Genomic DNA, 14,061 nt, shown 5'->3' with positions numbered 1-14,061 from the left:
TCCTACAGAGTCCATCACAATTACATGCACATGGCCAATTATGCAAATTAGGCGATGACGTCATTCGGGGACTTTTAGGACAGCCAAAAAGAATTACAAAAAAGACAGCCAATAGCTGCTTTCCTTACTGAGGAGGTGGCAACACTGACTAGCGCTGGCAGGTAGCGTCTTTGGTTCGGTCTAGCAGCAGGAAGGGTAATGATGCCCCAACCTCGAATAGATTTTGCACTTGTTAATTAGAGAACCGATTGTCTTCATCAAATTCTTGGAATCTTTAGAATATTTTGTTATTATCGATCATATTGACTGAATAGCAAACCGAGTGTTTCACGTTTTGTCATCTGAATTTAAGTTTTAACCACGGCTTTCGCTTTTGGGAGCTGTAGTGGCTGACGTTACTGTGGAATAAATATTGTGTCCATTTCTTGCGGGGAGGAAACAAGATAAACTTTGATCGAAGGTTATATACCTGAAGGGATAAAGCTATCTGTTATAGTAATGTCCCTGACAGAGGGTAGCTAGTAGCCTGTCTGTATGTTCTAGTAATGTAGCTAGTAACCTGTCTGCATATTCTAGTAATGTCCCTGACAGATGGTAGCTAGTAACCTGTCTGCATGTTATATTAATATCCCTGACAGAGGGTAGCTAGTAACCTGTCTGTATGTTCTAGTAATGTCCCTGACAGAGGGTAGCTAGTAACCTGTCTGCATGTTCTAGTAATGTCCCTGACAGAGGGTAGCTAGTAACCTGTCTGCATGTTCTAGTAATGTCCCTGACAGATGGTAGCTAGTAACCTGTCTGCATGTTATATTAATATCCCTGACAGAGGGTAGCTAGTAACCTGTCTGTATGTTCTAGTAATGTCCCTGACAGAGGGTAGCTAGTAACCGGTCTGTATGTTCTAGTAATGTAGCTAGTAACCTGTCTGCATGTTCTAGTAATGTCCCTGACAGATGGTAGCTAGTAACCTGTCTGCATGTTCTAGTAATGTCCCTGACAGATGGTAGCTAGTAGCCTGTCTGTATGTTCTAGTAATGACCCTGACAGAGGGTAGCTAGTAACCGGTCTGTATGTTCTAGTAATGTAGCTAGTAACCTGTCTGTATGTTCTAGTAATGGCCCTGACAAAGGGTAGCTAGTAGCCTGTCTGTATGTTCTAGTAATATCCCTGACAGAGGGTAGCTAGTAGCCTGTCTGTATGTTCTAGTAATGTCCCTGACCGAGGGTAGCTAGTAACCTGTCTGTATGTTCTAGTAATGTCCCTGACAGAGGGTAGCTAGTAACCTGTCTGTATGTGTAACAGTATAACGCGAACCAGGGACCCTCTGCACACATCAACAACAGTCACCCTCGAAGCATCATTACCCATCGCTCCACCAAAGCCGCGGTCCTTGCAGAGCAAGGGGAACCACTATTTCATGGTCTCAGAGCAAGTGACGTCACCGATTGAAACGCTATTTAGTGCGCACCACCGCTAACTAAGCTAGCCGTTTCACATCCGTTACCACCAGCACCGCTAACTAAGCTAGCGTTTCACATCCGTTACATATGTTCTAGTAATGTCCCTGACAGAGGGTAGCTAGTAGCCTGTCTGTATGTTCTAGTAATGTCCCCGACAGAGGGTAGCAAATAGCCTATCTGTGTGTTATATTAATATCCCTGACAGAGGGTAGCTAGTAGCCTCACCATAGTTTGTGCTGTCTTGCCAACTTGCACAATAAAGAGGAGCTGGAAAGACGGCACAAACAGATCTGGGACCAAGCTCATCAGGTTAATGGGTTTAGACCAAAATCCTTTGGTAAATGCTTAGTCTCAACCTGCTGTAGGCTTGTTTGAACAATACTGTTAATGTCCTCTAATGCATTTGTATACATTTGTTTTAGTTTTCCAGTAATGATTGTGCATTTGAATAGCCCTTTGAGGACTTCTATTCTATCGTCACCTGTCCTGTTCCCCCCCTGGTTAAGGTGCTACTGGTGTAATCGTACTATACCAGAGACTCACCTGATTGGGGGCCTTTGCCTTCTCAGCTGAGTTCATTGTGAGCATCACCATCATGGCCTTCATGTACCGTATGGGGACTGTACCGTATCGTATGGGGACCGTATCGTATGGGGACTGTACCGTACCGTATGGGGACCGTACCGTATGGGGACTGTACCGTATGGGGACTGTATCGTATGGGGACTGTAGCGTATCGTATGGGGACCGTATCGTATGGGGACCGTACCGTATGGGGACCGTATCGTATGGGGACTGTACTGTATCGTATGGGGACTGTACTGTATCGTATGGGGACTGTACTGTATCGTATGGGGACTGTAGCGTATCGTATGGGGACTGTACTGTATCGTATGGGGACTGTATCGTATGGGGACTGTATCGTATGGGGACTGTACCGTATCGTATGGGGACTGTACCGTATTGTATGGGGACTGTACCGTATCGTATGGGGACTGCTGGTCTATGTGAGTTACATGAACACACCACTCTGGGACGAAACAGTGAATAATAGCATCACGTTAATACATTGTGGTCATTTAGCAGACACTTATCCAGAGACTTATAGTCAGTGCATTTTACTAAGGTAGGTGAGTCAACCACACTAGATAGTACTAGTCATTGTGTGCATATCGTTGTCACACTGGTAATACATATTGGAATCAGGCTACTGCATGGTCAGCTGATGGTTAAGCTTTCTGAGTATTTATATTTAAGACACATAAACAGCAGGCCAGGGCTGGCTTCAGGCCACTAGAGGGACCCTGACTCTTACATGTTGTCGTCCCCCAGCCTCTCCGTGTGTGTGTGTGTCTCCTTCCTTCCATTCTGGCAGAACATTGTGGTGATCGTGCTCTTTGCCATCCTGTGGTTGAAGAGTGTGTCGTCATGGGCCAGGGGTCTACAGAGTGTACCCTGGCACAGTGCCGAGGACAGGGCATGGTCTCAACGTGTCTGTGGTGAGAGAATGTCTTTTCTCAGTCCATGTTTTTTTTCTCTCTCTCTATTTCCCCACTGATCTAAAAAATAAACTGATCGAGTGAAAACCAGCCTAATGATGAGCTTCCACCATATTGTTTTCACATGTCAATCTTTTCCGGGTCAGTGCAGATGGAGGCAGAGCCAAGGAGAAGACAGATTTCTAAGAAATTGAGAAAAAGCCTAACAGTCCTCTCTCTCGCTCTCTCAGATCTGTGGTTCCCTGAACGTGGTTCTGTGGGTGGGCAACACCTGGGTCCCCAATAAAGAGACCCCATGGCACGACAGAGACAGACTGCCCTGCACCAGAGCCTAGGGATTGAGCACAGGTCATATGGGGGGCCTTATATGAGCCCCCCTTCGCCATCCACTGATGCCCTCATCAGCAACAGTGCCCGCAGAGGAGAGGTGGTATGGAGCCCTTGCAGGGACAAACTTTTTTTTATTTTTTACTTCCTCTGCGTTTCTCTTGTCACATTAACTTTTTGTTTTGTGTCTGTAAACAGTTATTATTCTATTACTGTATCTGTTTCCTTCAACCTTTAGCTTTTTAATCACAATGTTGCTTTCTGTCCGTCCACTGACATGTAATATGCTTTGGTCACTTGGAATCTTTGGTCACTTGGAATCTTTGGTCACTTGGAATATTCTTTCATGTACAATACTGAATGTATTAGATATTATTATTGTATTTGTATCTCTCTCAGGACAATCCCAGACAATGAATTGCCTTGATGAAGTCTGTGACGTCTTTGGTGTATTCTTGTGAATATTTAAGCTAATTGAGACTGGACCCCGATTCAATTCCTTTTTAGGCTATAATAGAGCCACATCAGGCTGGTTACAGTAGTAAGGAGACAGGCTGTGTGTTGAATTCAGTCAAATCACTTCTCTCAAACACATATGTTATAAATGCTCAATTTCAACACCCTATAAATTAAACCACGTTAACATGTTTTGCTCTGTCCTCTAGCCTGGTTCCAGATTTGTTTGTGCTGTTTTATCAACTCATATGGTCCTTTACTGACAGCGCAAACAAATGTGGGGCCAGGCTATCTCCCCTCTACCACACACAGCAACCCAGTACTCAGTCACAGGGTGGTGGTTAAATTGCTTCAAAATCGTGATGTATTATGGGTAAATTGTGACTGACCTAATCTAAAAAAAAAAAATATTGAGTAGATATTTATGATACAAGGTGATTTATTTGTAGATCAGTCAGTCTTGACTCGACTTCAAATTTGGCTGCAATGTGGATGGTGTTGTTTGCTTGTCTACTCCCTGCGATTGAAATGATCACGGATGCTTCTCTTCCCAGGAGTGTCTGAAGAACAACTGTGTCATTCGTATGACTGCTGAGAACTTCCATGCGTGAAAAGGGCCTGACCAATGACGAAGGGTCTGACTGTAGTGCCCAACTGTTAGTTGATGTCCTGTGGAGGACCGGTCTTTTAACATTGAAAAAGTAGATTATAGCAACTTTCTTTGCGATTCTGAAAATGTTATTTGATTATTTTCTGTGTGATTATACTTTTTTTCTCTCTGAGCATTTCAAAACATACCAAAAGACACAGTTATGGTAGAAAGAAGGGTGGCGGGATTAGTGTATCTTCAGTAGGACAGTTGGTTACACTTGACTTTGGTGAATGACGGCAACGGTCTGTGTAACATAGCAACGCCAGAGCAGTTTTAATCTAGAGAAGCGTTGACAGGTTATATTTATTTGTCTGTTATCTTGATTTACAAAGCTGTTACCAGGTCATTTTATGACCCCGACCCGGCTTGTACTAATGTACAACGTATTTGAGTATCTCTGCACGTACGTTATCTTCACAAACGTTTACACAACTGTTGTAAAGGCTAAACATTTTTCCCAAATCAAAAATCCTATGCTTGACTATAATGATTTGAAAGATTTCGAAACACACAAGTAATGTATTATATGTCAGTGAGGAATCAGACTTCAGACATGTTGGGCCTTCCCCTAGTTGTCATGGGTACCATATCTAACTTTACGCCTCCTTCTGAAAGAGCAAACCGAGCAGACCTTGCAGACTGCCCTGACGTTTGTCTGCTCTGACTGGACCAGGGAGATCCTCTATCCTCTGTGGCCCTGCCTACTCCCTCACTCCTCATTTTTGATTGGCCAGTGCTAGCCCTCCCACTCCTAGCCTGTGATTGGGCAGAATGACCATGCTGACCATGAGGAATGACCATGCTGCTGCTCTCTGGCTGTATCATAGGGACAGACTCACACAGTGGTAACGTCCTTCCAGCGTCTGGCTCCAGACTTACTGTTGTACTCGTACACCCTCCCTGTGACTGAAAAATGTAAAAAAAAATATATATATATATATATATATATATATATATATAAAAAATTGCTAAAGGTCAGAATTAGGTTTTTATATCATCTCAGAACAGATAACAGGAAATGAGAGAAACTTACCAGGATCAACTTCCTCTCCATCAAATAACGTGTTGATCTTGATCACTTCCTGGAATAGAGAGAGCGTGTATATAGAGAGGACAGTCACCAACAATTGAATAGAGGTCCTAGAACATAGTGGCACTTTAACAGACTGTAGCCAGACTGTAGGTAGACTCTTACCATTAATATTTCCCTCTTTGGAGGTGTTGGTTCTGGGATCCTATGTGACAGAAAAAATAAAATATATCATTAGTAATACATGAAATATACATTTCTGTTATCAACAATGTAACGATTCCCCCCCGCGGCCATGTAACGATTCCCCCCCACGGCCATGTAACGATTACCCCCCACGGCCATGTAACGATTCCCCCCCACGGCCATGTAACGATTCCCCCCACGGCAATGTAACGATTCCCCCCCACGGCCATGTAACGATTCCCCCCCACGGCCATGTAACGACAGCTTGGCTCAGCAGGCAAAACTGGTTGAAAGGACATCAACAACATTTCAACCAGCTTTGCCTACTGGGAGATGTAGTATTTCAGTTAATACTCACAGTACTTCCTGGTCTTCCCGGGGCCTGGGTTCGCAGCAGGAGCAGTCACTGTGCTTAAGAGCCCTGTAGAGCTTCCCACAGAGGTGATACAGCAGGTATGAGAGTAAACCAAGCAGTAGCATGGTCCCCAGAGCAATGACAAACCATATATACCAGTCGTCAATGCTGTACGTGTTCTCTGTGACGGTGATGTATGTTACACGAGGCTGCAAAGGAAAGGTTAACTGTGGTGGCGCTAGTCTGTGCTGTGAGAAAATTCACATCAACATTTGTTGTTCAGAGTAGATGTAGAAAAGAGGGAAATAGTTGTTATGGTAACACTACTAATGTCCTTATTCAAATCAAAATGTTATTTGTCACATGCGGCGAATACAATAGTGAAATGCTCACTTACAAGCCCCTTAAATCCAACAATGCAGTTTTAAGAAAATAGAGATAAGAAAATATTTACTACATAAACTAAAGTAAAACTTTTAAAAGTGTTTATTACATATTAAAATAACAATAATGAGGCTATATACAGGATACCGTATAATGTGCTGGGGTTCAGGTTAGTCGTGTAATTTGTACAAAAAACCTAAATAGCACAATTGGTTAGGAGTCCGAATAGTGGTTGGAGTGTAGGAGGTCCCTGAGCACAGCTCGGGTCTCCGTGACCAAAGGCAGCAACCGTAACCACTGCTTTAAGAAAGAAATGCCCCTGGGGGAGTGGTGATCTGACTTTACGCTAGGTTCATTAAAGTATAGAGATAAGGCTTACTATAGTTGTAGTGGTGACGGTGGTGAGGTCAGGGTCCACTACTAGGATATTGATGATGACTGTGCCGGTCTGGGTCAGACCTCTCGGCACAGACCCTGCAGACCGCAGGTTCCCATCAGAAACCAGCACAGTCAGGCTGTATCCACCAACCATTCAACCATATAAAGTTACAAGGTAAGACTACATGTGACCATTACGGTCAGATAGTTTCTCAGTTCAGAGTGCATTGTACAGTATCTGTTTGTCAGACTGATAGTTGTTCAGACTGATAAGAGCACCAATAGTAGTTAGCATATCTGACCTGTAGTACCAGACCCGGTCCAGGCCACTCTCATAGTGAAAGGGTTCCTTCAGGAAGAGTCTGGTGACGTTGGTGCCAGAGGAAGGTGAGAACACAAAATGGTTGTTCAGGTTGCTGGCCCCTATAGGGAAACATTTTTGGGGAAATATCAAGCTTATGATATCTTATATATTTATAAAAGTTAAGTATGTCAGACCAGTCTTCTAGGATCATATCTAGAGGTTTCTCAGTTAGCTCAGAGCTGGTATTTATAAAGCTTAGAGTAGGAGTAGCTAATTACATCTACAGGGCATTGGGGCGGCAAGGTAGCCTAGTGGTTAGAGCGTTGGACTAGTAACTGGAAGGTTGCAAGTTCAAACCCCCGAGCTGACAAGGTACAAATCTGTCGTTCTGCCCCTGAACAGGCAGTTCCTAGGCCGTCATTGAAAATAAGAATTTGTTCTGGTTCAATTAAATTCGGAAACTATTCAAACCCTTTGACTTTTTCCACATTTTGTTTACGTTACAGCCTTATTCTAAAATGGATTACATTGTAATCTTGTAGCGTCATACCCAAGAAGGCTCAAGGCTCTAATATCTGCCAAAGGTGCCTCAACAAAGTACTGAGTAAAGGGTCTGAATAATTATGTAAATGTAATATTTCATTTAAAAACATTTTTTTTACATTTGCAAAAATGTCTAAAAACCAGTTTTTGCTTTGTCATTATAAGGTATTGTGTCATGAGGGGAAAAAAGGATTTAATCTATTTTAGAATAAGGCTGTAAGGTAACAAAAATGTGGAAAGTCAAGGGGTCTGAATACTTTCCCTAATGCACTGTACGTCATTTAGCAAACGCTCTTAGACAGTGCATACATTTTCATACTGGTCTCCCTGTGGGAATCGAACCCACAACGCCATGCTCTACCAACTGAGCCACAACAGACCAAGTCATCTCAAATTCAGTTTAGACTTTTGTGTCATATTAGATCATTTAGACGGAGGAACCTGATCCTAGATCAGCATTCGTACTGAAATGCTTTCTGAATACGGGCCTGGAGGCCGGCAGTACCCGAGATAGAGTAGATGAAGGAGGCTGAAGGGGAGTCCCTGTCTGAGCAGGTCATGATGAAGCCCTGGATGTTGGAGCCTGTCCTCAGGTCCTTGGGGACTATTAGATGTGTCTGGTTGGGGCCACACAGTGGAGGCTCGTCATTGGCCTCTGTGATGTTGATAGTGACCTAAACAAAACGCACAAATCACCATTACATGCATATTTATTTTTAATTACCAGGTAAGAACCATTGAAGATAAATACTCCTGTTGCTAGGGCAACCTGGAAGGCGAAAAAAAAAAGTGATTGGATAAAACAGGCACTGGACTGTGTTTACATCATTAGGAATAATGTCTTGTTATGTCAATATAAAGGTCACCAGGCCGTGGTACCGTAGTGGTGGCAATGAGCGGACTGATGGGGTCCCCATCCTCAGCTCTGATGACCAGGCTGTAGGTCTGGGTGGTCTCGTAGTCTGGCCGGGTCAGTAGGGCGAGACTCCCCAGCTTGGGGTCCAGGGAGAAGATGTTAGACAGGCCACTAGTTCCTCCACCAGAGATCAGGGAGTAACGGACACAGGTGGCAGGGAGGTCTCTGTCCGTAGCTTTCACTGATCCTATCACCGTCCCACCTGGTGGGAGAGGCCCAAACATATCAATGAGCTTGGTGTGGTGTAGTGTAGTTGTTATTGTTGTAGTGTAGTTGGAATAGGTGTGGTGTAGTGTAGTTGTTATTGTTGTAGTGTAGTTGGTATAGGTGTGGTGTAGTGTAGTTATTGTTCTAGTGTAGTTGGTATAGCTGTAGTGTAGTTGTTATTGTTGTAGTGTAGTTGGTATAGGTGTGGTGTAGTGTAGTTGTTATTGTTGTAGTGTAGTCGGTATAGATGTGGTGTAGTGTAGTTATTGTTGTAGTGTAGTTGGTATAGGTGTGTTGTAGTTGGTATAGGTGTGGTGTAGTGTAGTTCTTATTGTTGTAGTGTAGTTGGTATAGGTGTGGTGTAGTTGTTATTGTTGTAGTGTAGTTGTTATTGTTGTAGTGTAGTTGGTGTAGTGTAGTTGGTATAGGTGTGGTGTAGTTGGTATTGTTGTAGTGTAGTTGGCATAGGTGTGGTGTAGTTGGTTTGTTGTAGTGTAGTTGGTATAGGTGAGGTGTAGTTGTTATTGTTGTAGTGTAGTTGGTATAGGTGTGGTGTAGTGTAGTTGTTATTGTTGTAGTGTAGTTGTTATTAGGTGTAGTTGTTATTGTTGTAGTGTAGTTGGTATAGGTGTGGTGTAGTGTAGTTGTTATTGTTGTAGTGTAGTTGGTATAGGTGTGGTGTAGTGTAGTTGTTATTGTTGTAGTGTAGTTGGTATAGGTGAGGTGTAGTTGTTATTGTTGTAGTGTAGTTGGTATAGGTGTGGTGTAGTGTAGTTGTTATTGTTGTAGTGTAGTTGTTATTGTTGTAGTGTAGTTGGTATAGGTGTAGTGTAGTTGGTATAGGTGTAGTTGTTATTGTTGTAGTGTAGTTGGTATTGTTGAAGTGTAGTTGGTATAGGTGTGGTGTAGTGTAGTTGTTATTGTTGTAGTGTAGTTGGTATAGGTGTAGTGTAGTTGTTATTGTTGTAGTGTAGTTGGTATTGTTGTAGTGTAGTTGGTATAGGTGTAGTGTAGTTGTTATTGTTGTAGTGTAGTTGGTATAGGTGTGGTGTAGTGTAGTTGTTATTGTTGTAGTGTAGTTGTTATTGTTGTAGTGTAGTTGTTATTGTTGTAGTGTAGTTGTTATTGTTGTAGTGTAGTTGGTATAGGTGTAGTTGTTATTGTTGTAGTGTAGTTGGTATAGGTGTGGTGTACACCTGCAGCAAAGGTGGCAAGCAGTCATCAGTATCATTACTTTGGCTGTACCTGGTCCCAGATTGCATTGTGTCAAATCTGGGACCAGACAATGTTATAGTTGTTGCAGTTATAGTTGTAGTGTAGTTGCTGTAGTGTTGTTGTTATAGTTTTAGTGTAGTTGTTATAGTTGTAGTTGTTATTGTTTTAGTGTATTATTGTTTTAGTTTAGTTATTATATTTGTAGTTGTATAGTTGTGTAGCTGTTATTGTTGTAGTGTTGTTGCTGTAGTGTAGTTGTTATTGTTTTAGTGTAGTTATTATAGTTGTATTGTTGCTGTAGTGTAGTTATCGTTGTAGTGTAGTTATTATAGTTGTAGTAACTTACGTCCAAGAAGCTCAGAGATTCTGTAGAAATACGATGGAGGGCTAAACACAGGGGGAAACTCATTCACAGGTGTCACCGTCACATAGATGTATGCACTACCTGCAAAGCACCATGGGAATCAGAATTCAAAATGAGTCTGAGTGGGAGGGGGGGGGGAAATCACACTACTCTACTTTGTGATATACAATTGTGTTCAGTCTAGTCAGTCAGTCACCTAATAATAAAAAAAAACCAAGCAAACCAGCAAATAAACAGTCAGTCACCTACCTTTTAGGTTGGACTCATCCTTATCCTCAGCCACAGCCAACAGGCTGTATTCATTACCATCAGGCAGGTTACTGGGATCCTCAAGGTCTAGGTTTCCTTTGAGCTGTACGGGGACAGAATTGTAAACAACCTCATGTAAAGTATACGTTTGTGACTCTGTATGAATGGGATTCATTCAGTAATTTTATACTTTCATGTCACTGGTCAGGAAAAAACTCCTGTCCCTTTAAATATGAATATTCTGCTTACCACGATCTGATTGGATCCCGTGGGTTCCAGAGCAAAGCGGTTAGCGCAGCCCAGACAGGACAGGCCAGTGAACAGGAACTCTCTGAAGGCCGTGTCAACGTCATTATCTGTACACGTTACCGTGGTGATCAGGGCCCCAGGTTTTTCCGTCTCAGATACTGCCACCCTGGATCCAGTCAAAGGAAATTATGCAATGGATACATAGCAATAATGGCTGCTGCCTTCGTGCACATACTAGTGTCAGCATGGGTTCAAATCCAAGCCACATCTCTTCTGACACACACTCCTTTCCTACTTAACTGTGTCTATCTGTTGGATACAATACTGAAAAAAAAGGATAAACAACAGTATAAAAATATGACCTGTGTGCGTCTGGGGAGCAGACGGGAGGGTTGTCGTTAATGTCCGTGACGGTGATGGTCAGAGTGATGGTGTTGGTCAGAGTGATGGTGTTGGAGGGAGGAGCAGAAGGGCTGGAGGTGGCTGTCACAAGGACCGTTATTACGGGGTCCTCCCTGAGAGGAGCTGAGTCACGGTCCATCCTGTTGGCTATAGTCACCAGGCCGGTGTCTGAGACATGGGACAGGCCAAAACACAGGGGTGCGCGCGCACACACACACACAAACACGCACAGTGAGCATTTACAAAAAAATCTAAATATTGTTGATTGTTTAAGAAAAAAAATCAATCAGGCTGTGAAGCTGAACTCATACTGTATGTCCACAGTCCATGTTTTTCTAAGTGTAGTGGGGACTGTTTGTTAAAACTGAAAATTACAATCTTCACTAATTGATCGCAGAACAAATTCCTTTTTAGTTCTTGTCAATTATCGATATTTTGTTGAAGTACGGTAAGCATGTAGAGGATGACTGAGCAGTGAACTCACATCTGTGTATAGCCAGGTAGTTGTTGGTGCCGATGCTGTAGATGATGTACAAGGACTCATCGGGCACCACTGCTGTGATGTTAGTCACGATAAACCCTGGACTCAGCTCCTCAGAGACTGTGAAGTCTGTGATTGTACTGCATAGGACATAAAACACACACAGATATACAGCAAAACAACAACAACAAAAATGGGTACGGTCATACAGGAATCGAAACAGCTAAATGAGAAAAGCACAATTTCAACCAGTGTGCTAATTACAACCGTTTATGACAGATATTTTTTTTAAACTATAAACGAATTCACTTTTATAAACGATGTATATGAGTATTTTCTAAAGTTAAGTGTTACTAAAGTCATCAACAGTAATACTGACTTTAGGAACTGAGGTTTATCATCGTTCCTGTTGACGATGTTGATGACCAGTGTTCTGGATACGCTGTTGTTTCCATCACTCACTGTCAGGTTGAAGGCATAGCTGCAGGACACAGAATGCACGACACAGAATGCACGACACAGAATGCACGACACAGAATGCACGACACAGAATGCAGGGCACAGAATGCACGACACAGAATGCACGACACAGAATGCACGACACAGAATGCACGACACAGAATGCACGACACAGAATGCACGACACATAAGAATTAGAATGTAACATTTACAAGACATCACTACACACTGACATAATGCTGTGGTATGCTGTTAGCGACATCGGTGGAGAGACATTTTCAACGGCACAGTACCCAATCCTCTGGTATAGAATATTATAATGTGATGTCTGTGTGCAGGAGACACATCTCTACCTTCTGGGGTCAGTCAGGTAGTTGAACTGTTTAGTTGTAGTCAGGAATCCTGAGCCAACGTCAATACGAAACTCTGTGTTTGACGGGGCCAGTGTAAACTAAAATACACAACAACATGTAAGTCAGATATTTCAACTAATAAACAGACAGTATATGTGTCAGGGTTGCACAGTAAATTAAACTTCAATATGGTGAATTTCAATTTACTTCCTAACTGAATTGACATTTACCCAACACCTGGTATGAGAGAGAGAGAGAGAGATAGGAAGTCATACAGTCACAGGCTGGTTCTCCGGATCAGAGACTGTTGGCCTGTAGATCGTTCCTGGTGGGGATTTCTCCAGAACATACAGGACATACTCTTGAGAGGATACAGGAACACACAGGAGGTTAAAATGGGCTGTGTAAGTCATAATAACCATCACACACACACACACACACACACACACACACACACACACACACACACACACACACACACACACACACACACACACAGTACCTTCATCTAGGAATACAGGGGGTTCGTTGACATCAGTTAGGATGACTGTGAGTCTCTGGAGAGCCAGGTCCTTCGTACTGTCCACAGCGAGGATTTGAAGGACAAAGTTGTTGGGTGACGTCTCAAAATCCAGGTTGGTAGTACCTGTTACTGTCACCTGTATTCAGAACAGAAAATGTATCATGAAGTCATCCACCTTCACTCTTACTTTGCAAGACATGGCGTTTCTTCTGGGAGGGGCTGTATCAGACCTGGGTTTAAACATAATTTGAAATTGTTTTTAAATAAGTCTCAAAAGCACAAACCCCATCCAAATAGACAGGCTGAAAGAAATGCTCAAAGTATTTGATGATCTGGTACATATGAGGCCTTGCTAGGGTAGTATTGAGCAATGTCTCACCTGTGCTTTGTTAGTGTTGATCATAGACACAGTGAATTGGTTGGTGAGTGGGTCAGAGTTGAGTATCCTGGGGTATCCCGATGCCAAGCTGACACCTGGGGACAGAGCCACCTGGAAGCTGTAGGTCACAGTGCCAGCCTTGCTGTTCTCTGCCAGTCTAGCTGTGCCTGGCAGGCCTATCAACGAAACCTCTGGAGCCGAGCCTGAAAGGATCCGCAGAGGAAATGAACACCAGTTAATGAGACCGAGGCAGTGGTCAGTAGGCACCAAACAGAATAAAATGGCACTAAATAACATTTAAAACAAGGAAGTGATGTCTGATTCTGAAAGTGTCAAAAAAAATTAAAAAAAATGCTTGTTTGTTTTTCATTGCAAAACGCTTTACTACGGTGTGCCTTAATGAACATGACCCAGGAAAGTCATACAAAACCTATATTCAAAATGAGCAGCTCGAAAGTACAGTGTAAAGAAAACACTTTGACAGAGGACAGTCTGGATGTAGTGGTCTCACCTCGTATCAGCCACATGCCCAGGGTCAGGCTCAGTAGGAGTTTGAAATCCTTGTCCATTTCTCTCGTCAAGTATCCTCTCAAAAGCCTTATGCTATGCCAAAGTAAGTTTGAGTGTGTACTCTCTACTTGGGACTATTGCAGTTTGGTTTACTGGAAGGCTAGACTTTCTACTCTACTG

General features: G+C 42.9%; 1 protein-coding gene across 1 annotated transcript; it reads right to left on the bottom strand.

Moving 5' to 3' along the window:
• Positions 1-3,492: 3,492 nt before the first annotated feature.
• On the bottom strand, positions 3,493-13,672 carry LOC110502494 (cadherin-related family member 3). Its single transcript, XM_036934462.1, has 18 exons — positions 13,372-13,672; positions 12,972-13,128; positions 12,745-12,830; positions 12,470-12,567; positions 12,037-12,138; positions 11,589-11,797; positions 11,095-11,344; positions 10,775-10,940; positions 10,526-10,628; positions 10,259-10,357; positions 8,454-8,692; positions 8,080-8,248; positions 6,949-7,150; positions 6,729-6,864; positions 5,969-6,174; positions 5,590-5,629; positions 5,428-5,476; positions 3,493-5,300 (listed from the first exon to the last, which is right to left on the bottom strand). Exons 1-18 carry the CDS (start codon positions 13,666-13,668, stop codon positions 5,230-5,232), a joined length of 2,679 nt encoding a protein of 892 aa, XP_036790357.1. The 5' UTR covers positions 13,669-13,672; the 3' UTR covers positions 3,493-5,229.
• Between the last annotated feature and the right edge of the window lie 389 nt (positions 13,673-14,061).

The sequence above is a fragment of the Oncorhynchus mykiss genome, chromosome 2 (assembly GCF_013265735.2).
Source record: "Oncorhynchus mykiss isolate Arlee chromosome 2, USDA_OmykA_1.1, whole genome shotgun sequence".
Taxonomy (NCBI): Eukaryota; Metazoa; Chordata; class Actinopteri; order Salmoniformes; family Salmonidae; genus Oncorhynchus; species Oncorhynchus mykiss.
Note: the sequence above shows the minus strand (reverse complement) of the source record. Positions and strands in the feature narration are given on the sequence as shown.